Source organism: Halichondria panicea, chromosome 12 (assembly GCF_963675165.1).
Source record: "Halichondria panicea chromosome 12, odHalPani1.1, whole genome shotgun sequence".
Taxonomy (NCBI): Eukaryota; Metazoa; Porifera; class Demospongiae; order Suberitida; family Halichondriidae; genus Halichondria; species Halichondria panicea.
The window spans coordinates 2,427,737-2,452,967 of NC_087388.1; the positions used below are offsets into that span (position 1 = coordinate 2,427,737).

A 25,231-nucleotide genomic window follows, 5' to 3' on the forward strand; every position below is an offset into this window, starting at 1 on the left:
TGATCTGTTACTATTCCTGCTAATTTAATATTACAGATTGCTTCGGAAGTTTACTTTTATATTTGACGACCATAACTCCACAGGCAATGTGTACATCTGAAGAGGATCTTTTTATGATGGAGTAATTCCACCCTATAGTTGTCGTAGCACTCTCTCGGCCTTACTCTTTCTTATACGTGTGTAATGGTTTTGCATGCGCCTACATGTTAGTGTAGTCTAAAATTCACACACAGATGGGAAGATCTGGACTCACAGATATGGCTGTAAGGTCTCTCGACCTTAACCATCCATCGATGCTTAAACCCACCAGGACGAAAAATCAGACAATAACCACTATACAGGGATTTGCACACCTCAAACTTTGATTCATAGTCATAATCATTACCACCATAATTATCATAAATTATACATAATCCTGACTGCAGCTTGTTGTGTGTTGTTCAACCACTTATCTTATTATATCCCACCAATTAATATTCCAAGGCATAATTATTTATTTCTCATTTTGTTATTATGTGATCATTTGCAATCATTTTGTGGCATAATTATGTTACTATACACCTACAGTGTTTAAAGGAATAGGGGCTGTACTATAATTATAATAATAGTATAAGACTCGTGCATCAGGAGGCTATTGCAATGTGCATGCATGTGTACACTAAATTAAGTTCATGATCATAATTATAGTATAAGAAATGAAACGGCAGTTTTTGCTACAATGATTATAAAAATCAATAATAATATTATAGAGACCCAGAGACTCTTGCATGGTTGATGATTATAAGTGATAGAATAAATTAGTATAACTTTTGCTTGCTATACGTCGAGGCTCTTTGTTTTTACTTTGGTAGTACGGGTTGAGGTAAAGTTCATAATACTTATAATAATAATTATAATGTAATAATTATCTCTTAAAAGTGAATTTCGATTTCGGTCAGTCTCAGCAGTACAGTTCCTATGTAAATAATTTACTGTAATGCAGTGTACAGGCCGGTAAACAAGTCTAACAAGCTCAAGCAATTATTAACAAGGAGAGGAAGTGGGCGTGAAGATTATGTAAACCTAACACACGTACTTATCACTCTTACCATCGGCATTGTGAATAACATCGTCTATACAGGATGAGGGAAGCTCCACCCACTTTCCCAGAACATAATGGATATCATAACCCTGCATACAGTAAAAAAGTGCGCATGGATAATAACGGACTTACTTTTGCATGCATTGGCTAACACCTCACTCACATTTTCAATACTAGAAGTTGAGAGTGGTAATATCTTCTTGACAGTAGACTGGAGGAGCTGAGGAAGACAATCATAAAGTTTTCATGGATTTGTAATGTAATTATCGTACCATGACATGAATCCGAGCATTTTGCAAGCCTTTACATTTCAGGAACACTGCCAAACGTAAGTGTGTGTCTGGCATGAGGACTTTTCTTACACATTGATCACAATGAAGCTCACTGTCACTGTACATGTGTGTGTAAGGAGGGGAATCTGTTTCACACGTACAGTACAATCAGTATTGCGATATGCAAACCAAAGAAACTTTTCCTCTTCAAACTCAGAAACATGACTGTGCTGCACTTTGTACAAAGGGTAATTGTATACATACACTAAACACAAAAATGAAAGGAACAATAATATGTCACATCGATCAGCTCTCTAACTGTTAACTGTTCAAAGTGAGTCCATGGCACCAGGATAAATTATTATAGATGGAGTTACAAGAAACAGTGTGATATCATGCACTGATTTGTAATTTTAGCGTATACTACTGGAGCCAGAGTTCTTCACAAGTGTGTGAGATTCTCTTTAATAAGGATATAATTTACTGCTGCTTCAAAGGATTAAAACCACACCCATTACCATATCAAAAAGATTTTAAGAGAATTATGTGCTTTGAGCAAGGATATTGAATGGCTCCAGTAGACAAACAGTGGCAACCACACGCCAACACAGGGCCCTTGAAGTAGTTTACTAAAATATGGGTAATTCCTTTAGAAGAGCACCGCAGTTGGAGGTAGCTAAGGTTCGTTTAGCGTTACACCTTTAACAGTTAGAAGTTAGAAGGACAGGGGTCTAATGACACCAAGAAACGTTGTATTTATCGAATAGCTTTATGAGTGCATGGTCAGCTTCTAATGTACGTGGTATGCACAGTCGACAAACCTTTTATTATCAGAGAGCTGCTCATTTCCACAGAGGTCACAAGCTGGCCATGAGTATGCATTTTCCTCATCCACACCAACCACCTTGCCTACGTGCGTGTGTGGGGGTGGGAAATATTAGCAAAATTCAAAGCAGACATAATATTTTAACTCAAAGAATTGGAGTTTAAAAATAAATACCTCAGTGAATAAAATGTAGCTTAAAGTAATGATTACAATCAGGAAAATATTCATAACCAGGCGCCACCAGACATTGAATGAAATATCAAGGTGAATCACTCAGCAAATAATTTTCATCACAGAAACTTCATGTGATTGAAAGTCAATTTTAGCCCACTCATTATAGTAGTCAATGTATCGCTTTTATACGTAATAAATAAGTAACTATAACAAGATGGTAATAGAGTATTACCCCGTGCGTTGAGTTTCATTGCATGCGCACAGTGGCAAAACTTGGATACTACCATGATGACCTTATTTATAACATTATCATTATGGGAATGACGTGAATCTATAACAACGATTAGAAAACAGTATTTTTTATCGTCTTCAAAGATTGCCTACAAATTTCCAACAGGTTTCAACTATAACTAGCTTATTATTTTTCAACTATACTGTCTCATTAGCAGTTAAAGCAGTCCATCTCAAAGAGCTCATTTTTATGTCCACACACACAGACCAATCACTCTACCCCTGCTGCGCGCTGCGCATGCAGGGGGTATTAAGGCAGGGGTAGTAAGTATGCATGTATATATATATACTACTAGTAGGTAACAGAACCACAAACAAATAAAACCACCCACCACCTAATTAAAGGTCAGTGTAGGACAGGCTCACATCAGGAAGGCAAGCAAAAAACACATTCTCATAAATCCCAGAAAACAGCAACTTCAAAGGAGATCAGTTAGTTACCTAGGCTACCAGGCATCTAGAAGAGAACCCAGGTTATAGCAAAACCCCAAGCACCTGTCTATTGTAGCAACCTAAAAGCAGGTTGTCCTCTATACACCTCATCTACTAAAAAAGGTGTTTAAATTGGGGGGGCCAGTATAATTTGTACTGATATACAACATGATCCTACTGAAGACTTTCAGCAGTGACTTAATTTACAGCGGCTTCATTCAAACAGATTCCTAAATACTGACCCCGAACATGAAGTCACAGATACCATGCAGCACTAGCCTAGACTATTCCCAAGCCCTTTTAGTATTCAGGCCAGTCAAGCAACCATGTTAATTAATGGAATGTGGAATCAACTTTTTTTAGACACCTATCACAGACACCAGACTGCTTTGATCACAATTCACATAGCACCTTCTTGTGCAACAAAGCAGGAAATTGCATACTTTGATAGATACTGTACATACAGAAAGCTTGTGGTTTGAGTGGACAGAAATTGTTACAACACCATGCCTTTCATGGACCGATTTTAAGGGTGTTTTACAACCTATTATAGTTTACGGACAGACGAAAACTTGATATTATACCACTGATGCCTAGAAACCACACGTATACCGTTAAGGGCCACGAGGTTCCCCGGACGAGCATTGTCAGAGTGCAGGTGGGGGAGTGTGGGTGGTGTGAGAGCGTGGAGACGGGACAGCTCGTCATCACTCGGAGAAACCAACGGGTAAACTTCCTGGGGATGAAAAATTAGAAGTGCATAAGATTAGCTATCTTTACATGTCTGTACTGTACATGTACAATCCCTAACAATTCGTTTGTAATAACTAAATAAATGACATAAATTATGTCAAGAGTTGCTATGACCACAACCTGACAGGGTGCTGCTGATATCTAAATGTTATGGATAAAATAATGAAGGAAGAATGATTATTGGCCCAAACGCTTAGTCTAGCATGCCATACAAAGGAAAAACTCGGCCAAATGGATAATACAAGACATGGAAGTTACACTATGATCTGTTGGTGTGGCGGTACAATAATTGCCTAGCAGGATTCAAGGAATTAGCAATTTTTTCAGGATCCACACACAATTAGTACAGCCACATAAGAGGAGGTAGGACAATGGTTGTGTGGCAGGGGTGGGCTGCCAAATGGCCCTGTTGAGTGTCATGGGCCCTGATGTCTGGCCAGCACGCAGCCAACTGATTGATCTCTATCAGACATAATTGTCATGTATACTATTATAATTATATTTACATTTGGTCTAACTACGTTATAGAAATGTACATATAAAAATCTATAGTACATGTATATAGCAGGAATGAAAATTGGAAGGAAATCAATACCTGTAGTGTACTTCTTCTTGACATTGTCATAATACAGAAGGTCAGAATTTTCCAAATAGACAAATTCTCGATAACTATAATAATTATTATTGTACATGCACGTTAAACACCTTCTATTCAGTGAAGTTATAGATTTTACAAGGTGTAACAAAATTTGAAAGTGGAAGCATAATTATGGGCTTATGAAAATCCCTGGTATTGTTTGAATCAGTATAAATTAAGGATATACCATATCGTACACACAAACACACACATTCCATATTCATTCATGATCATCTATAGCAACAAAACACCAGAACATGAGATCAAGTGGTATATTGACCTTGCAGTGTTTCTTAGGAATTATTTAATTCACTACAGACAGTAAACATGTCTGTAGTGGTTACTCTTAATCAGGTCAACCTCTAATAGGCCCTCTATGTGCAAATTAATATAATGTATTTTTGAAAGTCTCCATTGACTGCTTCAACATGCATGTACAGACCACCTTTTTATTACAGCCATGCAAGGTTGAGCTGCTCAACTGTGCGAGGTAAATATGTTTCACTGATCAGTGTGTTAATTATTCATATTTCATATTTTTGTAACTCATTTTTAGGGTGCAAGCATGATCAAAGCATTTCACACAAGGCGTACTTAATTCATGAGTTAATTACAGATAACAGGAGACCACCCCTCTTGCCATCAGGTTACAGCTGTGGAATATCAAACGCAGACAATACAATACATTATTTAAAAGGCCATCGAAAGTTTGATTGATCTTAGGGAAAGAGTAAACGATGACAGATCACGATTGTATATACTAAATTCAGCAGGCAGCAGTAACATGTATCATAGATTGAAAAGGAAGGGGATTGGAAACGAAAATTTTCGCGTGAAACACTCCGCGTTATAGGGCGTGGCTAAAACTACAAAGGGATTATTTTATAATCAGCATGCTCATTACCTGTCTTGGCTGCCATACAATGTGCTGTACATAGAAATGGTGAAATTGATCACTTTTAATGTTGAATATTCTAAAAAGTAAAGAGAATATAGCTCTAAAAGGTCGACTAAGCAACGCAACCACTATCACTAAACAAACAAATGCTATAAAAGAAGGAATAGCCCTTACTATGAAGTCGTGAGAGGTCAAGGCCCGTGGTGTGTCTAAAAGTATACTAAAGCAGTTTGAAGGACTATACTGCAAACGTTTATGAACAGTAAAGCTTATCCATGGCATGAAACCATACTATATAGCACTTAGATACATAATAACCAAGTCAAGCAATGTCTTTTGCTGTTTAGGCTTCGCAGCAGGGAAAGAGAAAAGTTGACATGGAGTAATTCAAGCTATACTCAACAAAAACTAAAAACAGAGTAAAGACAGCGGACTTAGACAAGTTAGAGCTTGTCAGTGGTGTAAACTTACTTCTCTAGAGTAACCTCCCAGCCTCTGAGTGATCGCTAGTGCATAGGAGAGCTAGAAACAGTTGAAATATAACCAGAGTACGGTCAAAACAAAAATAATCGCGAGCGCGAAATCATAACGCGGAGTGTTTCAACCACTTACACAGGGAGGCCTGGTCGTTTCCAATCCCCTTCCTTTTCAATCTATGCATGTATCCCACATGTACGTGGATGTCAACCGTGACAAATACTAAATATAAATACTTACATGTAAGGTGACCTTATATGCAGAGGCTGCTGCATAAACGACTATTACCTGCTCTACTAGCCGAGGAAATGAATCAAAGCACTCATTAGTGCCCAAGGTTATTAAAATGAGACACTATTGCAGGATACACTGCACTTCGTAAACCACGTACACTACATATATAAGTATCAAAAGGAGACGCTATGCAGGATACTAATTTTAAATGATACGAGATTCACAACACACTGTTACTCACTGATCTCATTGACGTGGTTAGAGGGACAATCAGTGCACACGCATCTATTGTAAGCCCGGCCACACCTGCGTGGATAATACAGAGACAATTTAACAACATTCCTTAAATACGAGATTGTGGCATCTGTGTAATTTTATTGAGCAGGAAAGCTTTGGACCTCTTGCATGGCAATACATGTAGTACCTGTACACCCCCCTCAACGCACTGTGTATATAACAAACAGACGAGTATTGAATTTGAAAAGTGAAGAGATATAAAACCATATTCTTGCAAGAAGAAAACACATTACATTTGTAGACAACTACATCTTTGCACGGGTTAATGGCCCTACCGTGTACATGAAATTGTAAATGGACGCGCATGGATGATTACAGTGAACCCTTAGCTCTAGTGGTATCATCCTACACCCTCTATAATACAGTCTGGTACATGGTCCCCAAAGTATCTACAGCAGGTGTACAGACTACACACGAGCTGCAACATACAAATGTATTTACGAGAGCAGCCACCTACATATTTACGTTATGACAATAATATGAATCAGTACCATTCCAATAGAAGAGGGCAACATTAGACCTCACCATTACTATCTCTGCACACATCTCTGAGGAGCAGCTCTGCTCCGGGTGTGGAAAGGGTGTCTTCAAGTCCGTCAATGGAGAAGCTCGCCTTGAGGTAAACTGTCACCAGTGTGGGGTCTGGATGTGTGGGTGGTGAGGGTGTGAGGGCTGAAGGGGTGAGGAGGTGGAGGTATCCACCAAAACTGGAAGAATGGAGTTTTTGAAGATGAGTAGAATCTTCTTTTTTTGAGTACTGCATGGAGATGATGATGAGTGTGATGCAAGAGAACACGTATTACCTATAACTCCTACACTGCTGCAACACCAAAAAGTGTATCTTAAGAGAGGCATGGACTGTTCCCAAGCAATTCGATGGGCTACACTATGGTTATAACTCACCTCCTGGCCATAGTATAGCACTCTACCCAGTAGATCCAGTCTAGTTGGTGACTGACTCTCTCTACTCAGGCTAGGCAATTTCTCACCCAGACCTTGTGATGCTGTGAGGGGAAGACTGGTGACACTGGCCTGGAGGATGTAACAAAAAGACGGGGGAAAAGCCGAGAAGGTTGTCTGGGGAAGGAGGGTTACAGGTAGTGAGATACGATTAACATACAGTAAACTCTCGTTAATCCGGCCACCCTTAGGACAGTGCGGCTTGGCCGGAATAGCGAGGTGGCCGCCTTTCAGAAAATAGCCGCGGCTAAAAAAACGACCCTACCTCGAATCAAATGACTAATTTTGCGACAGCCTCGAGGATAATTAATTATTATGCTCTCTATTTTATCGCCAAACCACACCCAAAATGTCATATCTGGTCGTAAAAACGTACATGTATTAAAATGCTAGTTTGCGGCAGCCAGTACTGGCCAGTATACGGAATAGCGAGTGGCTGAATTTCAGGGTGAGTTTTGTAAAGTAAATATCTAGCTAGCAATTCGTGCCAAACCAAATGGCCAGTATATCGAGGTGGCCATACTTCAGAGAGCCGGATTAGCGAGAGTCTACTGTACTACCATGTTGTGGAATAAATTACTGACAATGCAGATCGTTCAAAAGTACAATGTTAACTGGGAATAATAATTATATCCAAGGAGTTCAGTCACGATCACGTGCACCACTTCTAGCTAGTGTTGCACGGTTGGTCATTGGAGACTGAAGGCAAATGTATGTGTTTCTCTGCATGGCTACTTTGAATACAAAGCGTTCAGTATAACCAACCAAATCCCCAGCAATCCCCTCCATTCTGACACGTTAATCAATGCCAGCCAGTACAGTACGTGCAATCTACATACAGCAACGCTGAACTATACTTTACCCTATAGTCTAGCTACATTAATTGTAGCTAATCCTGCATGGTCCAACCAGACAACAGACACAGCTATTCAGGTGACATAAGCTCCATAAAGCAAGGTAGCCATTATTTTTGGTAACATGAACAAAAACTTTAGGAATGTCATGTGAGCGAGGACGCATGTCCAACCTCTTCATGCATAATTAAATTGTGTTCTTTAGGCAAGTCAATTTAATACATACACTTTAAGCAAGGGTAAAGATCATCAAAATATAATTCTGAACGTGTCATATGGACTCAGCATGCATCCAGTTTACTTGGCTATGAGATTGGTATTTACCTGAGAGTTACTGACTAGTGGTGACAGTGGTGGGTAGAGCTTGAGGGAGGAGATCAGGGAGATCAGCTCAGGACTCCTGCACGGGGGTGAGATGACATCATCATGTACAGACTTTTTAAAGTACCCCATGCATAATAGTGAACACGATTTATGGAAGTGGTGGCACAAAAGGTAATTTTATCCAAGTGCTTCTCACAACACACACACAGCACACAATGAACAGAACAAAGAATAAGACTGCATGGTGTGACCTAAGTTTTGCATGCATGTACATGTAGGTCTCGTAGATTGCACAACTGAAGTATTCCATACATGCGTGGCGTAAATGCATTAATACGCACGTGATTGAGGAATAAAAGACTATGTGAGTTAATTGATCTGAGATTACCCTTGTTCTGTTCGAAATAGTCTTGAAAATCAATGCAGTCCAAACTATTGATTATTTGTAACAGTCCAAGTATGTCCTTCTAATCAGTATTAGAGTGATAGCCAATCAAGTTGAGGCATGAGGTACATGTATTGTATGCTTCTGTCCAGCTGTTATAGTGGAGGTGTCCCAACGAACAGGACCCACCCACCTTTCAGCTCGTGGGTGGTGTTTTCTGGGACTTGAATTATAAACTCTTGCTAATTTTAAACAACATGTTTTTCTATCAAATTGCTGGTTGGGGGTTCCTTCAGCAAAATTAATTAATAGCTTGTTAAGATCATTCATTATAACCACACACACACTCACCTAGTGTTGTTGGCTCTCCTGAGTAGCTTGAGGTCGGTGAAATGGACTACCTCCCTCTCTCCTGTTTCCACTAAGCCAGACCTGCATGGTGATGTGAAGATGTGAAGAACTGTTATCATACATTGTATGTACATGTACATGAAGACTATAGGCTTGGTACATGATGCTATAATAGTGGTTTGGAGATATCTATGGGATTTAGACAAAAGCATGTACTGATTTAGTATCCCGAGCATAGCTGCCTCATTTCGTCTTTTCATTTTTTGTTGCCTTCTATTTATGTTGAGTAGAGAAAGAAAAGGGGAGGAGGCCTGGGAACGAGGCTGGGTACAAAAAAGACCGTCTGTGTGTTAGCTGTCATGCTGAAAGGTCAGTTTCTCCTGCCCCTGCTACGAAGTGTATACTGTATAGCGCGAAATTTTTGAGGCACTTATATTTCGTGGAATATGGCCTCTAAAAGCATTTCGTTGCACAATGTTTGTAGAATGACTGCATGCTTACCGGAAGCCATGCCTTTAATCTTTGTACGTTATAGCAGATAATTCTAATGAACAATTTTCGTGTAGGATTGCTAACCCACGAAATTTTGCGCTATACATGTACGTACGGTATATGCAAGCTACAGCTCCAAAGTTAGCTATAGCTAGAGCTAGGATATAAGACAGTACGTTTGTAAGCTGTCATGTTGAAAGGTCTGCTCCCCCTGGCCCTGCTACGAAGTTTTACAAAGGTGTATATGCAAGTCACATAGAGCTTTAAGGTTTAATAAATCCTCTAAATATGGTGTAGGCTAGCCTCGATTCCAGGCCGCTCTCAATTGAGAAAGACGGCCTGGTATACACTGTCTGCGCATGCGTCAATTTCCCCAAAATTCTTGGGGATCGAGATATCTTAGTAAATTAGTCAGTATATTCACTATTACGATGTCATTGCACAAATCACAGCAGTTTTAATAAGCTACTTACAACATTTATGACCTAGACTAGTGACTAGTTTTGTTTTGATGGCTTCTACTTCTGTTGTGCTGTTTCAAGCTCTCTCCAGTGTTGAAGAGTCAGGTTTTGTCTTCTTTTGTACTGTGGTACATGGTAGAGTGGTGGGCGTTTTTCTGTCAGTACCTACCGGCTCTTGCAAGTCTACTTGCTTCCAGACGCTTGTTTGATGCCATAATTATCAGTAAGATCAGTGCTCCTTGTATGAGCCTAGAGTTGTGATGGCGATTTCTCTCTCTTGACACTAATAGTTTAATCAACCACGTAGGTGACCATAGTACAAAAGATAAATTAAGAGTTTTACTACATGTAACAATTAAATTTACTATTGAATCTACCCACGCGCAAACGGTGGTTACCAGGTCCTCTAGTGAGAGGGGCTGGGATCGAGGCTAGGTGTAGGCATATTAGTAGGAGCAGCTAGCACTGAAGAGTATAGTTCAAATTCAAATTTACTGCACATGCAGCGCAGCGTTAATTCAGAATAAATTTGAATTTGAATTACTCTCAGTATACAACTCTTGTGGGAAGCTACACCAAAGGTATAGTACAGCTCAATACCAGAGGAGGTCCGACAACCGTGCGCCTAGCATTAATATTTGCTGAATCTAAAAGTTGCCTTTACAGATGTTGTTAGAGAGAGTTAGAGCTCCTATTACTAAAACTATAGACCTAACAATACAAGACAGAGGACTAAGTCTAAGAAGAGTGCAACACGTACATTGTACCTCTAAAGGCAAGTTTTATGCTGATTCAGCAACAATTAATGTTCAGGCGCACGGTTGTCGGACCTCCTCTGGCTCAACACATGATGTTCATGGAAGGTACTCTTTTAAAGTTGCTGTCATGATTCATGTGAAAGGTCTAGTGTGAACAGACCACAAAACACTTGAGACTTGAGAGTCACCACCCAGAGTATCCTCGATTCCAGGCTGCACTGAAGATGGGCCTGGTATCGACTGTTTGCACATAATCCTCAGAAACTGGGGGCTCCGTATCCTCGTATAATGCTTAGTAAAACAATGACGTCACAACGAACGGAAGTGGATTGAAGAAAGTGGATAGAAGTGCGATTGTGAAGGTTTCTAGCCAGTGTGATAGCATTCTAATAGCCTGCTAAAGACCCACAGCCTGTAACAGTGTGGATTACAATCGTCTGAACGGAGGGAAGACTGACAATAGCCTAATGGACAGGTCACGCCTATCTGACACTAACCTTGGTGAAAGTCTACATGTAGACTCTATCAGGTAGCTGCTGTAACCAAAATTAATGTACAGCTTTGTCTCTAGCTACATGTAGCTAGCTAGCTATATATTTATGTGTATGGCTTCAGGAGTGCATTATATAAATTGTATATTCATGCACTCATGATGGCTGTGCGCATGCGTAAGCGAGGTATACGGTAGTGTATTTGTGTGTAGACTGCTACAGCTGTTCAAGGATCAATGAAGTGCAAGTAAGAGTTTCTATAGGCTTCTAGTCATGTTTTCTTGGATTTTAATTCGTGGAATTGCAAAATAATGCTTCGTTCTCGAGTTATGCCTAGTTTTGCTTACTTGGAATGCCATTGCTGCCTTTTCAAAAGAGCACGTTGCCAAACTTTTTACTGAGTGTTGGTACTCTACTTAGTAGGGTTAGGCTGACTAATGGGTACTACCTGATTTTTCCAGGTACGTACTACTTAAAAAAAAGGGATAATAAGCTGTTCTCTTAACAGTATTGTCATTACACCTTCAAGAGCAAACGGTAGCAACAGAGTTTGCCCCTACAGCTTAAAATATAAAGTCCAAAATAAAATGCAGAATGGGTAGAGGAAGTCAAACATACGTACATGAATCACAACAAGTTTCGTATAACGGCCAGTGCTGGCGTGATATGAAAAAAGATGCAGGACGAAAACACTGAACTTGTAGTGATCATTCATGTACAGTGACCCTCTGAGTATAAACTACTGTGGCAAATCCCCGAACACGAGTAACGTATTCACCTACCATTCACTCTCGAGCTGCTGCGGGAGTTGTATCTCAGAAAACAACCCAGCTGCATCACAGAGGAGCAGGCACCAGGTGAACTTTGACCCTCTGATCTTGTTGCTGTATAACAGAGTCCTTCGAGCTGTAGACGGTCTGTGGAAGACACATTGTACCAGTACATGTGCATACATACATGTAGTAACTGACTGATGGCGGGAAACTACAATTTCAGATGAGATGTACACACCACCTAAAATAAATTTACATGTACTAAGTCGATCAGCGATTAATGTTCACGCCTATCAATAATCACATGAAATTGCGTCTACAGGAGAGTTGAAAAACAGAAGTGGTCCCCTCACAGACAATAGCCAAGGGCTGGACAACAACTTGCTGGAAGGAAATCCTATAGAAACCTTCCTTGCCAGAATTAGAGCTGCCCGAAACTACCAATTCGATCAAAACAATCGATGTAAGCAAGCAACTGCCTATATAGTAGAACTGCTAGCTTTCCTTTAGTCGCAACTTAATACAATGTGTTGCAAGGGTATTATCTTGGCTACAAGTGGTAGTTGACATTTTTTCAATTCTCCTCTTGCTTATCGAGATATTAAAACAAGTTTTGGGGGGTTTATAGCTATCAAATATCGGTATGTGCATGCGCAATTATCAGCAACGTATCAATTAATTAATTTTTGAGAAATTTTAGGATTTGCACATGTGCAAATCGGCATGTATGCCGATTTTGATAGCTAATCCTATATACACAAGATTCAATGCAAAGCCATTTATTTACACTCACTGGTTGTCTTTGTGATCATTCTGTACAGTCCTGATTAGCTGTTGCCTCTTCCTCCGATACACTCGCACCACCCTCCCTGTGACTCCTCCCACCATCCCGCACTGGGCATGCTCAATAGCGTCCAACAATAGGGTGGGAACCTCTGGAAGGCCTTTGGTGGCCTGGACCGATGATGCAGTACTAGCTGGCAGGGGAGTGGGGTGCCTGTCCTTCGCCGGCTTAAGCAATAAAGACTGTGAAGATTAAATAACACAAGTCAAGAACTTGAGTGTGAAATAAAAACTGTATACAGTATTATTATATGTTTCAGATGTAGCAATTGCTATTATAGTACAGTGTACATCTGTAGGTAATGTACTGTACATGTATGTAAATTCATAAAAACAAATCTCATGATTGTAATGCAGGTCAGTCACCGTGCACCCCACCCACTCTGTACATACAGTCCATGTACCTTGACTGGTGAGAGTGTGAGTGCACTGCTGTCTGGTACTGGTGACGTGAGGTGTGAGGAGACAGAGAGAGAGCCCCTGAGCTTACAGGGGACAGGGGAAGTCGGCATGGTCAGTGAAGGGGCGTGTTCCAGGGGCTGACAGAACAGAGCACAGAGCACTACCTCTTGGGAGGGGGAGGACAGACTCAAACACTGCCTGCAATTATGATAATTACATGCATATTCAAACAAAATGTACATGTACAACAGTGCAGTAATGAGATTAAGTATGAAGCTATAACACTGAGCACTAAACACATTGTAGGGTGATTAGACCATCACTTGATTATTGATATGAAAGCACCACGGGTGCTGATGCCTCGGTGGAGGTGCCAAAGCTACATAACATAAAGCTACTATATTATACACATTGATTATAATTATCACGATGAACATTTTTAATTTTGCTGCGTCAGAATCCAGAATCACAGGGAAACTCGAAGAGTGGGTAATGATCGATGATGATGATTGTTGCTAAAAATGATTGATGCCAAAAGTTTAAGTCTAAAATTAATGGCTGCAAGTCAGCAGAGTCTCTTCTCACTCTTGAAGCTACCAATGGCTAGTGTTCTAGTGCAGAGCTAACTACTGTCCGGCATAGTCTTGCTCTTTTTGCAGTCTGCATCGTGACTAAATTGTTGCTAGGTCCTTTTATAATGCTGCGGTTACGTTAGATATACCACACCTACTCGGAGGATATGCACAACATATATCCTCCGCTACCATGGTTACATACCCCTCAGAGTATCCACGGTAGCGGAGGATATAAAATATGAATGCATGTCCTCCGAATAGGTGTGGTATAATTATATCCTATACAGTGGCGGATCTGAAAAATGAAAGGGGAGTTCCAAATTAACGAGCGCGCAGCACGAATTTTTGGGATTACGCCCACTTCTGGTCACATGTTGTGCAGTATTAGACTAGGCAATTCTCAGCCAGGGGAAGTCCCATAATAGACTTCTGTAGAGCGAGATGTAGAGCTAGCTAGCTGCCACAAACAGTCAACTAGCTAGCCTAGGCTAACCATTGACTTTGAACACGCCTTTGGCAGTTGATACTGTACATCAAAACAACATGTACAATCATTGAATCAATATAATAGCTACAAAAACTAGCTGGTAGCTGTAGTAGAGCCACAATAGCTAGACTGAAAGGGGGGATCCGTGGCACCCTGGGATCTCCCCCTGGATCCACCACTGCTATACTTAAAGAAGAAGCACATTTGAACGAAACAGGGCAGCAACTTAAAAAGTTAAGACATCTATATAAATAGTACATGCATGCATTTCCCTACATTCTCACCATGGAGGGTGTATCCTGACTCGACTACCAGCCCTCAGATTGAGGCTCTTGGCACATTGCAGAGAGAACAGCACAACTATCACAACAGGTGGGGCATTAAGGAGTGTAGTCTGAAGAGAAGGGTTACCCTGTGTCAGATGACAGGAGGCAACAAAGAGGGAGTAGCAGTTGACCAGCGCCAGGACTTGGACAGTGAGGCAACTGGAGGTATCTGCAGATGGAGAAACATCCACAGCATGGTGCATGCACTATAAACCCCAAAAATTAAGAGAGAACTTCCCAACAAGGGTGGGGTGGGTGCACGACTAAACATTTTTTCCCGTGATCTGCACAAACTCGAACTCTGTCATGAGAAAGTCTTTCAAAGCACTAACAAGCTGATAGACTGTAGATAACAGTATCAAAATGGCTGCCACGTACAGAGACATAGCCTTAAAGTTCTTGAGGCTACTGTTTGAGGCGGCTTCTATTACACGAAGGTGGACTGTACGGACGCTAGTATTTGAGTGCACCTATATACAAGAGCGGCCTCTGATCAAGCATATACGGTATTAGAATACATGAAAGTGTACTCCCTCCCACTCACCGACATCACTCTCGTGCAGAGTCTTGACTCTGTGTTCCCAGAAGGTGACCTCAACCCCTTCTCTCTGGACCACTCTCTCGAGCTGTTCTGCCAGACCACCCTCCACGTACCGACGTCGTCCTCGACGACTGCCAATCTGGGAGTACAAATATTCACATTCACATACAAACAATATCACATAATTATGTACTTTCACATTCATGTCTAATGCCAGTGTCGCACCCTTTTATTCAGTAATATTTGAAACACACTTAGCTATCCAACGTGTTTCAATGTTTATTGCACACTTCACTGTCATTGGCTGTAGGTCACATGATCAGCAATAAGCAGTGTGCTGAGGCCATGTGTGCACAGACTGTTATGCTTGACTGTACAGTACAGTGTAAATGTACGTACATGTATAGTGTCAAGAGCTACTCCTGATAAAGTGCAATGGGCTTATTTTGAAGTTAAGATAGAAAATCATACACAATTGCAGTTATTAACTGCTTACCTTCTTGGCCGAGTCTAGAGGTGTCTTGATGGCACTACTGAGATCACTCTCCCCCACACTGGTAGCGTCAGTATCCAGAGAGACTCCCTTAAGCCAGTCACTAGTTTTAGGCCTACAGAGAGTGTGGTCAAGATTTGCCTCAGGGGAAATGGGAGGAGTGGAAGTGAGAAGCTCGCCATCAGTTGAGTGGAGTGTGGGCTTGTGAGTGGGTGGAGTGTGGAGAGTGGAATTGGGGGGAGTATAAGGTGGGGAGAGGGTATCGTTATCACTGGTGTGATTGGACTCGAAATCACTGATATAATCCATAGCCACCTAAGAAATTAAATACATGTATTTGTACGTACGTAGGACTATACGGTTGTTATTTACATATGGAAATGAAATTAATTGTTAGTGTCGACACATAAACCCAGGGTACATGTACATGTAAGCAACACCAAACCTTCCACGCAGCATCTGACTACTCTACTCAAGGTACAATCCGCAGTGCAATGAATAATAATTATGTACATGCATGTGCGTACATGTATTACACTCACCACGTCACTCTGCTGCCGTAGTGTTGATGTGTGTAGCAGGTCCATAGTCCTCCTCCACTTGTTAGCTCTGTCCACAGTGCCCTCCACCACTCCATCGGTAGCTGCTCCATCACTGTCAGTCACTATGTCTGCACTGTCTAAATGCGCCACATCTCTCGGGTCATTGTCACTGTATGATTCAATATCGGAGGATTCGAAGTTCTCCTCCCCCTCATCCAGCCCCGGCCACTTCACCTCAGAGAACAATTGGTTCCAGTCATGTGACCCTGGGGAAGGATACATGCGGTTATATGAATTATTGAAAAGAGAGCAGAGCTCGGTACATGAAATTATTTCGGTCCTTCCGATACGATTAGAGAAACAGTTAGTTATAAGTGAAGACGGGAAAATGAAGTTACCTTTTTTAGCCTTTTTCCTGCTGCTCGAGTTGACACCACTAGGAGCTGCTCTCTTAGCAAGATTCTGCTTGTCTTTGGACGGTCTGGAGGGCGAAGCAAGGGGGTCAGAGGTCGAGGGGTGATCAACAAGTGCAGACTGTATGAACTTGGAAACATCTCGTGTTCGAGGTTGTCCTTTTCGAGAACTGTGTCTCGTCTTTTTACGAACAACCTGGAAATCTGATCGGAGGCCGAGGGTAAAATCATAAGTACAAGGCGAAACCATGTGGATGGTTGATGGTTTTAAATCTATGAATCATCAATGCAGCAGAAGGGGGGGGGAATATCAAAGAATACATGTTGCAATAAGTACACTGGCCTCATGCGCTTAACATACAAAACATTAATGGTTCGCATGTATGTTAAAGACATGGCAAGGTCTAATTCCTTGTAATTACACGTACACATACACACGTAGGTACGCAAACTACAAGCCCATATAAATGAGTAATGGTTTAAAATTAAGGTCATTACATTAAATTTATGAGCTATCGTATGTTTAATACTGACCAACCACTATTAGAGTCTACTCTCACCCGGACCCTCAAATGTAGGGCTGTTCAGATTCATTGATTCTCTTTCTCCATCATTCGTGGTACTCGTTCGTGGTATATATAGGCCAGGCCGTTACGCGGTATATCTGTCACAAACATTTCGGTCCCCTCGGGCCCCGGACCAATTTTAGCTGATAATAATGATTGGACAGGCCTCGAAAAAAGTAGTCCAGCGCATGCACGGCTTTTGTTTCTCTGTCTACTATCTATGTTTTGATGCAGCTGAAAAGTTTAGCTACACACAGGGGAGGAAGAGCTGATAGAAGAGGTATTCCACACTATGTCACCACTGAAGTACCCTGATGACTGTAAAGAGGGAAGAAAAAGAAGAAAGGCCAAGCAGTTTGTAGTTAGATGGGCGTGGCCCGCCTCGGGCCACGCCCATCTAGTTTGTAGTACGTGAACAATGGTGACTTCATGTACAAACACAAGAGAAAGGACAGAGTGAGTTGTATGGGGTGTTATCTGTGTCAAAATGACTATGACAATGTACACACGCGTGCATTCATATGCACGTTACAATATGCATGTCAATATGCATATGCACGTTACAATATGCATGTCGACATCCAATATGCACGTTACAACATGCATGCAACATGCATATGCACATTACAACATGCATGTCAACATGCATATACACATTTACAGTATTATGCTGCATGGGATGTCAATAATTATGACCTCCGGCAGCATAATTATATACGCTTACACCCAATAATATGCATATACATGTCCATATAATAATGATTGGTATATAAACTGGTTGGCACACACAACATTAATTGTAGATGACTCCTCCACAAGACTCCAATTTGAGCTGGAAAAGACGCCGCAATAATTAGTTTGTTAGTAGGTGTGACATCAATTATGCATGCGGGGTAAAAATATAAGCCCACTCCACATGTACCGCCACATGTACCGACACGTGGAGAGTGGGCTTCTAAATATAATCTGCCCTCGTGGGCTACTCTCCAAATCTGGAGGCGAGAAAGATAAGGAAGAAGAAGTACCGACAGTGTATCAGACTCTAGCTAGCTAGTTATAGCTGTGATATAAATGGCTGACAAGATTACTCGCGCCAACGAGATAATATAATTTATTGTGCTAGTCCTATTATATATAATGACCACTTGTACTTTGACCCAATGACCACATAATCTAGACTCCACCCTTTCCGCCTACAAAATTACAGTGTAATTACTCTCAATAACCGGATACATGCATATTGTGATGTGTACGTAATGTGTAAGTATACATGCACATGCCATAATTATTATTGACTTGATAATTGTGTAATGTGTAGATATATACATGTCAACGTGTATATGCATGTTGTAATGTATATATATATTATGTTGACATGCATGTTGCATGCATGCATATTGTAAGGTGCTATGCATGTTGCATGTATATTGTAATGTGCATATGCATTTTGACATGTATATTGTAACGTGCATATGCATTTTGACATGTATATTGTATGTGCATATGAATGCACAGTGTGTGCATTGTCATAGTCATTTTGACACAGATAACACCCCATATAGTTGGTGTATCTGTAATGTAGTTGAAATTACAATCATTACAGGAGTGGCCATCTCAAGGTATAATTATTTAGTAGTTTAGTTACTAATAACAGTCGAACAGCAACTGGAATAAATGCGAGAAGTTTATTTTCCAGGAAGTGGGCGTGTCCAGAAGCAAATAGCTGGTGCCATTGTGTGAGTAGCTGCCTGTAGTTAGAGCTGTGTAGCATAGACCTAGACTACTGTTAGAAGCTGTTTAAAGCTCAGAAGGTAAGTACAGAAGTTGGTTTTGTAGTATATGTTTGAAATTAGGGGTATACTTCAAGTTGAAGCAAGTTTTGTTGAGTAATGTAGCCAAAATTGCCATTCCTGTAAACATAATTTTGGGCTTTTACATGGAGTAGCTAGTCTGTTACGGGTGGGACACAACTTCTAACTATATAAGTCTGTTCCAATGTTATTAAGCTAAGTGTATGCAGAGTTTTGTAAGTGTATTCTCTTTGCAACAATTTGTCAGTTGACTTTTGTAGATGGCACTACATTGTGAATATATCATAATAGTATGCAAACAATACAAAGAGCATAGTTAAAACATTATCTATGGTTAAATGTTCAGTCATGTTTGCATATCTATCAATTCGTCTTTTACTCCAGGCCAGTGATGACTTTTGTCTCTATATTCTCCTTGTCACTGTCACTGGTCTTTACTGTCCGAGTCCAATTCAATTTCCGGCTCTTTCGTTTCAGCAATCTCTCTGCAAATGGACCAGAAGTACACCCTGGTCCACAGCCACAGTAATAATGGCTGTATCCCACTGCTGCTAACATTTAGAAATGCTTAAAAACTCGCTATTACGTGGCAAATAACGGTGAGATTAATTAACCTGTTGCTCGTTAATGTTGGATGTTCAGGAATAATTTATGAGTAACATTACAGGTTTATTCCACTTGCTAGGTATACTAAATAAGCTGGTAGGTTAGCTGAGCTTCTCTACAGTGGGTAAGCATATACAGTGGTCTGTTCAGGCAATTCCTGATTAAAAAAATTTTTGACCTGTAATAATAGCATATTTTTCGTACCACAGAATACAAGTACGACTGATTTGGACGATGTATTGAGGAGGACATCTGCTGGATGTAATACACAAAATGTGGCTTTGTGTTAGTACTATTTTGTGGTTTTTTACAGCATTTTCAACGATGCATTTCTCGACTCTCAATGGATCGACACAAAAAACAATTACATATAAATGTTCATTAATCCTATAAGATAGCACTGAACATGTTTAAATTCATCTCATACCTTTGCAACAATTTGTCAGTTCAGTTTGCTGTGGCATGTAAATTTGTCTAAATTTGTTTGTATTGAAGTTTCTCAGCAAAGCCACGTGGCTGCTTTGTGGCTATATTTAGTTCCTGCCATGTGTAATCGATTGGTGCAGAAAGCAGGAAACAAATTAAACTGCAAAGGGAAGAGAGTTATAAACTACTTTTGCGCAAGCAATTGCGAATAGCTCATTAATATATTCATGAGAAAATAAAACTCCACGTAGGAGCATGTGCTGGAACCATTGCGGTTCGACTGATAATAATTATTATTTCATTCAAAATTCTTGTCCACAAACATAAAGTGAAGTGAATGATGAGACAGAAACAGGGTGTGTGCGTCTAAGTACAGATAAGTACAGAGGCTAACAAAAGAATAGAAAGAATAGTAAGAATCACAAAAAGAGGCAATGCAGTAGAACTACAAAGAGATGAATAAAGTAGTAGCACATTGCGTGATTAAATTCTATTGCAGTCCCTTTCTCCCGAGAGAAGGGGAGTGGTTTCCAGTCTAGTATTATGTACTAGTATTACGTAACATGATATAATAACGGAAAACTGGTAAAGGTGACTACAGAAATCAATAATGGTAAAGAACATTAATACAATAAAGTAAAGTGTTCACTACACCACTCCCCACGGAATGAGAAAGGTATGTCGGAAAATGTACCCGACGTCCAGAACGAGTAGAGCAAACAGTGGGTGGTGGGGGAGACTGAGTGTTCAAATTAGCGGTTGGTGTGTACGTAGTAGTATTGGTATTGTTTGTTGAGGAAATGTGGGCTGGTTTGAGGCGGTCGATGGAGACTGTGCCGTTAAGGTCAAGGGTGAAATGTTTATCAGTTCGTTTGATAATACGGAATGGTCCGTTGTAAGGTGGTTGGAGTGGTTTCCGAACAGCATCATGGCACGTGTGTGGCTGATGCTAGTCCGTCAGGAATGTGAGAGTTTCTACTGGTAGGTATTGGTCTAAAGTGTGTTTTGAGCTGGTTGATAAATTCGGAGGGGTCTGGCAGAGAGTTAGTTGGTGAAGGAGAAAAAAATTCACCGGGCAGACGAAGGGTGGTGCCATAGACCATCTCAGCGGAGATGTCTTCTTTCAGTGCACCTAGAAGTATGAGAGGTAGAGTATCCATCCAAGCCGTTGGTTGAGGTTGGGCCTTGAGAGCGGCTTTGAGTTGCCGATGAGCACGTTCAACCATTCCGTTGGATTGAGGGTGGTATGAGGTGGTTCGAGAGCGTTTGGAACCAAGTAGAGAGGTAAGGTTACTCCATAATCGAGATTCAAACTGTCGTCCGCGGTCTGTCACAATGGTGGATGGTACCCCAAATCGCGAGATCCAACCACTGAGGAAGCCACAGCTTCTGCAGTGGCTTCGGGCAACGCAGGTTAGGAGGTATGGGATGGTCCAACCAGGAAACGGTTGTCAGGTGTTGGAAAGGGTGTGGCTGTTGTGTGTCGTTGGATTTTCGCTCGTTGACACTGCGGGTCCATGCCTGGCTAAACAAATCGAGCAGTAATTAGTTTCTGAGTGGCACGAATTCCTAGAGACCATGTAGGGAGTTGAACACAGTTCGTCGCCATGGTTGCGGAACCAGGGGTCTTTGGGTGCCAATGGAAGTATCGAGAGTCCGGTAGGGCGACTGGTTGAGTTGAGGATGGTGAGTGCACGGATTTGTGGGTCAGTGGCTTAGCCATGGCGCACCTGAGGGCTACATTGTCTGTACCGCTAACGTGCCTGATTGTCGAGGTGAACTGAGTGATGTAATCGAGGTGTCGTGCTTGTCGTGACGAATGTCGATCGGATCGAACGTTCAGTGCGTACGTCAGGGGTTTGTGGTCGGTTAGAACATGGAAGAGACGTCCTTCGAGAAAATGGCGAAACTGTTTGATGGAGTTCTCTGTCAAAGGTACTGTAGCGGGTTTCAGCTGGACTGGAGAAAAACGAGATGGGATTCCGTTATAGAACTGCGCCAACAGCAGTGTCGGATGCGTCGGTCATGAGACAGGTGGGTTGAGGGTAAGAGAGGAGGGAAGCGTTAGCAAGGGGTGCCAGTTTGGCTGACGAAATGAGGGAGTGCAGTGGTTGCATAAGGTCAACACAGTGAGGTAGAAAACGATGGTAAAAGTTCACAAGTCCAATGAAAGCGCCGGAGTTGGCGTTGAGACTGAGGTTGTGGAAATTCCCGAACAGCTTGCACTTTGTCTGGGAGAGGGGTGAAACCAAGTAGGCACTTGTTGGGGTTGACGTGGCGTTCGAAAACAGTTTGAAAGTCCTTGAGGTGTTGATCGTGGGTGGGGCTGGCAATGAGAACATCGTCTATGTAGGCATAGGCGGCTGGTACCCCACGGAGAACTTGGTCCATAAATCGTTGGAATGTTTGGGCAGCGTTCCTGAGGCCGAATGGCATCTTGACAAATTCAAACAGTCCGAAGGGTGTGGTAATCGCCGTCTTGGGTACATCCGAGGGGGCCACAGGAATCTGATGGTAGGCACGTACGAGATCCAGTTTAGAAAATATAGTGGAACCCTGTAGAGAGGAAGAAAAATCAGGACAGGATACGGATCAGGCGCACGACAGGTCTTTAGGAACCGTGGGGAAGGTCTGATGATGCCCAGCTGGAGCATGTGCTCGAACGAATTCCCTCTTTGCGACACGGAGACGGTCTGGGACGGGCTGAGGTTGGTGGTCCTGTAGTTTCAATGTGGTGGGAAATGTTGTGTTTGACCGGTGCATCGGAGACAGCAACCTGTGTGAGTGAGGGGAGGAGGGTGAGGTAGGGTATCTTTCGGGTACAGTGTTGCGCTCAGAGAGGAGTGCGCAGAGTGGATACCCTGAATGTGGAGGAGTTTCTGTGGGACATGTCAACCATCAAACCAAAATGTTCAGCACCGAGGATTGGTTTCTGAACATCAGCGATGATGAAAATCCAGGGTAGTGAGCTCCAAGGTTGAGTGTGAGGGAGCGTTTCCCATAGGGTGTGTCGTTTATGGCCAGAAGAACGTCGTCGGTCAGTACACTGACTTCCGAACCTGTATCAACTAAAAATCGTGTATTAGTGTGTGCATCACTTACAAAAAATAGGCGACTATAAGGTGGGCCGGTGACACTTGTCGCCCGGCCTGAGAGCTGCATGGTTCCTGGGGGGTTTGTCTGGGGCATCCAGGGGAGCGGGACTACGAGGGCGACGATGGCTTCGGGAGCTGTGAGTCGAGGTAAGTGAGGCCACAAGGTCAGCAAGGCGTGTCACTTCCTCCTTGAGTTTTTCCACCTCATCCGTGTTTGGCGAGTTCCAGAGACAGTGTTCGGGTGTGTATGTCAGCTAGCTTGGCTATTACCATACGACATTCGTGAGGGTGTCTGCGTCAGCACCCAGTTGATCACCCAGTAGCTGTTGCATTCTGCGGAGGAGCTGCCGAGTTCCTCGCCGCTGATGAGCTGTTGTAGTTTCCTCTGGGTAGAAGCAGCTGCCTTGAGTGTGTTGTAGGGGGTTGTCTGTGGGAGGTCGGAGGAGTAGATCACGGACTTCAGCAGCAAATTCGGGGCTGAGTGAGCTGATCACATGGTCAAACATGGTCTGGTGATGCGCCTGGTGGTAAACTGTGCCTCAGGTGATGGAGACTGCAGAGAGGGTTGCTGCAGCTTCTGGCAGGTCCGGTTCTCCGCCTTCCAGTGTCATGTCTGGGGAGAAGCTTGGGCTGAGAAGTTACCGTTCGGATCACAGTGTGTGTGCGTCTAAGTATATATAGTAAGAATCACAAAAAGAGGCAATGTGGTAGGACATGAATAAGTGGCGCATTGCGTGATTAAATTCATTGCGTATTACGTAACATGATATAATAACGGAAAACTGGTAAAGGTGACTCAATAATGGTAAAGATCATTAATACAATAAAGTAAAGTGTTCACTACATATACGTAATCTATGTTTGATTCTCTCAATATCTCTCAATATTTTAGGATGATGCAGTGGGTGTGGCAAAGGGGAAATGCCCCCCCTTTTTCTGGATCTCGACTACTGATTATCTTGCTGAGCACTTCGGAATCTTGCTGCAGTTAAGCTATTCTGGTCTAAATCTATAGACAGTTATCTTGCAAATAAAGCATCAGGCCGAAAAGTCAATTATGATGCCATAATTAAGAGGCGTGGCTTCCGGTCAAAATTTCGGCGCTGCGCAGCTGATGTATTTTGCCCCCTCTTCCAAAAAATCCTGGCTACGCTCTGTTGATCCGATACGAAGAGAGAGAAAGAAAACGCTGTTCGCTTGCCATGTTGATGATATCTGGGGTGAACTTGCCCGAATTAAGAAGGAAATGGTTAGTAGATTTGCTCATCTGTCCTTGTATTTTAGTGCACATAATAATCAAAATATCAATCTCTATAATTATGTGCACGAGTAACAAGCAATGGCAAGGATACTAATTGCACGAGGCGTAGCTGAGTGCTTTAACCGTCACGGGCCACGATTGTGGCCCGACTTTTTTTGCGAAATTCTAACTCTGCGATACTACGCACATCCCTGGAAGAGCTGTAGAATCACGTGCAATTAAGTCTAGAATTTTCCAAGCCACGTTGCTATGCTAAAATTTCATTAGCATCTTACCGCACGAAGCTATGGCTAGGTTGTTTACTAGCTTGAGGATAGCAATGGCGATGTCTCCTCTGGTGATGACAGTGCCTATGAAGGAGAGGGGATAGTAGGATACCTCCCAAAGGCTACCAGCTTGAACTGTCTGGGACTGAGGACATGCATGACATGGACCTAGACGCTAGCGCTATGGACCAGGACGGTGAAAGATCAGGAGAGGGCTCACTGTGGGCTCACTGTGTGACTCTGGCAAGTAGTATAGTATAGCTAGAATATCAGTAGTGTCAGTAGTGTAAGTATAGTATAGCTAAAATAGTAATGAACAGTGTACGTATTGTACGATATATCTTAGCACTGTTACAT

At 42.0% G+C, this 25,231-nt stretch overlaps 1 protein-coding gene across 3 annotated transcripts; it reads right to left on the reverse strand.

The window, feature by feature from the left end:
• Positions 1-663: 663 nt before the first annotated feature.
• Positions 664-17,565, reverse strand: LOC135345681 (DNA repair-scaffolding protein-like). Of its 3 annotated transcripts, XM_064543108.1 has the most exons (20): positions 17,404-17,565; positions 16,829-17,047; positions 16,431-16,696; positions 15,892-16,203; positions 15,399-15,534; positions 14,813-15,023; positions 13,469-13,664; positions 13,015-13,247; positions 12,231-12,365; positions 9,247-9,327; positions 8,511-8,586; positions 7,276-7,449; positions 6,898-7,129; positions 6,317-6,381; positions 3,689-3,812; positions 2,175-2,262; positions 1,354-1,471; positions 1,245-1,301; positions 1,089-1,170; positions 664-955 (listed from the first exon to the last, which is right to left on the reverse strand). In XM_064543108.1, the coding sequence occupies exons 1-20, from the start codon at positions 17,435-17,437 to the stop codon at positions 912-914; spliced, it is 2,883 nt and encodes a 960-aa protein (XP_064399178.1). In that variant the 5' UTR covers positions 17,438-17,565; the 3' UTR covers positions 664-911. The 3 variants fall into 3 exon arrangements, 2 of the variants coding, with proteins under 2 accessions (XP_064399178.1, XP_064399179.1); XR_010397822.1 differs by lacking the exons at positions 664-955; positions 1,089-1,170; positions 3,689-3,812; XM_064543109.1 differs by lacking the exons at positions 664-955; positions 1,089-1,170; positions 1,245-1,301; positions 1,354-1,471; positions 2,175-2,262 and adding an exon at positions 4,425-4,498 and having other exon boundaries at positions 3,739-3,812.
• Positions 17,566-25,231: the final 7,666 nt, after the last annotated feature.

Coding starts and splice junctions, on each gene's coding strand:
- LOC135345681 (XM_064543108.1), bottom strand. CDS start 17,437: ATGAATCTGAACAGCCCTACATTTGAGGGTCCGG. Junction 12,366..13,014: donor AATGATCACAAAGACAACCA/GTGAGTGTAAAT, acceptor TGTCTTCCACAG/ACCGTCTACAGCTCGAAGGA. Junction 956..1,088: donor TGTTATTCACAATGCCGATG/GTAAGAGTGATA, acceptor TTATTTACATAG/GAACTGTACTGCTGAGACTG.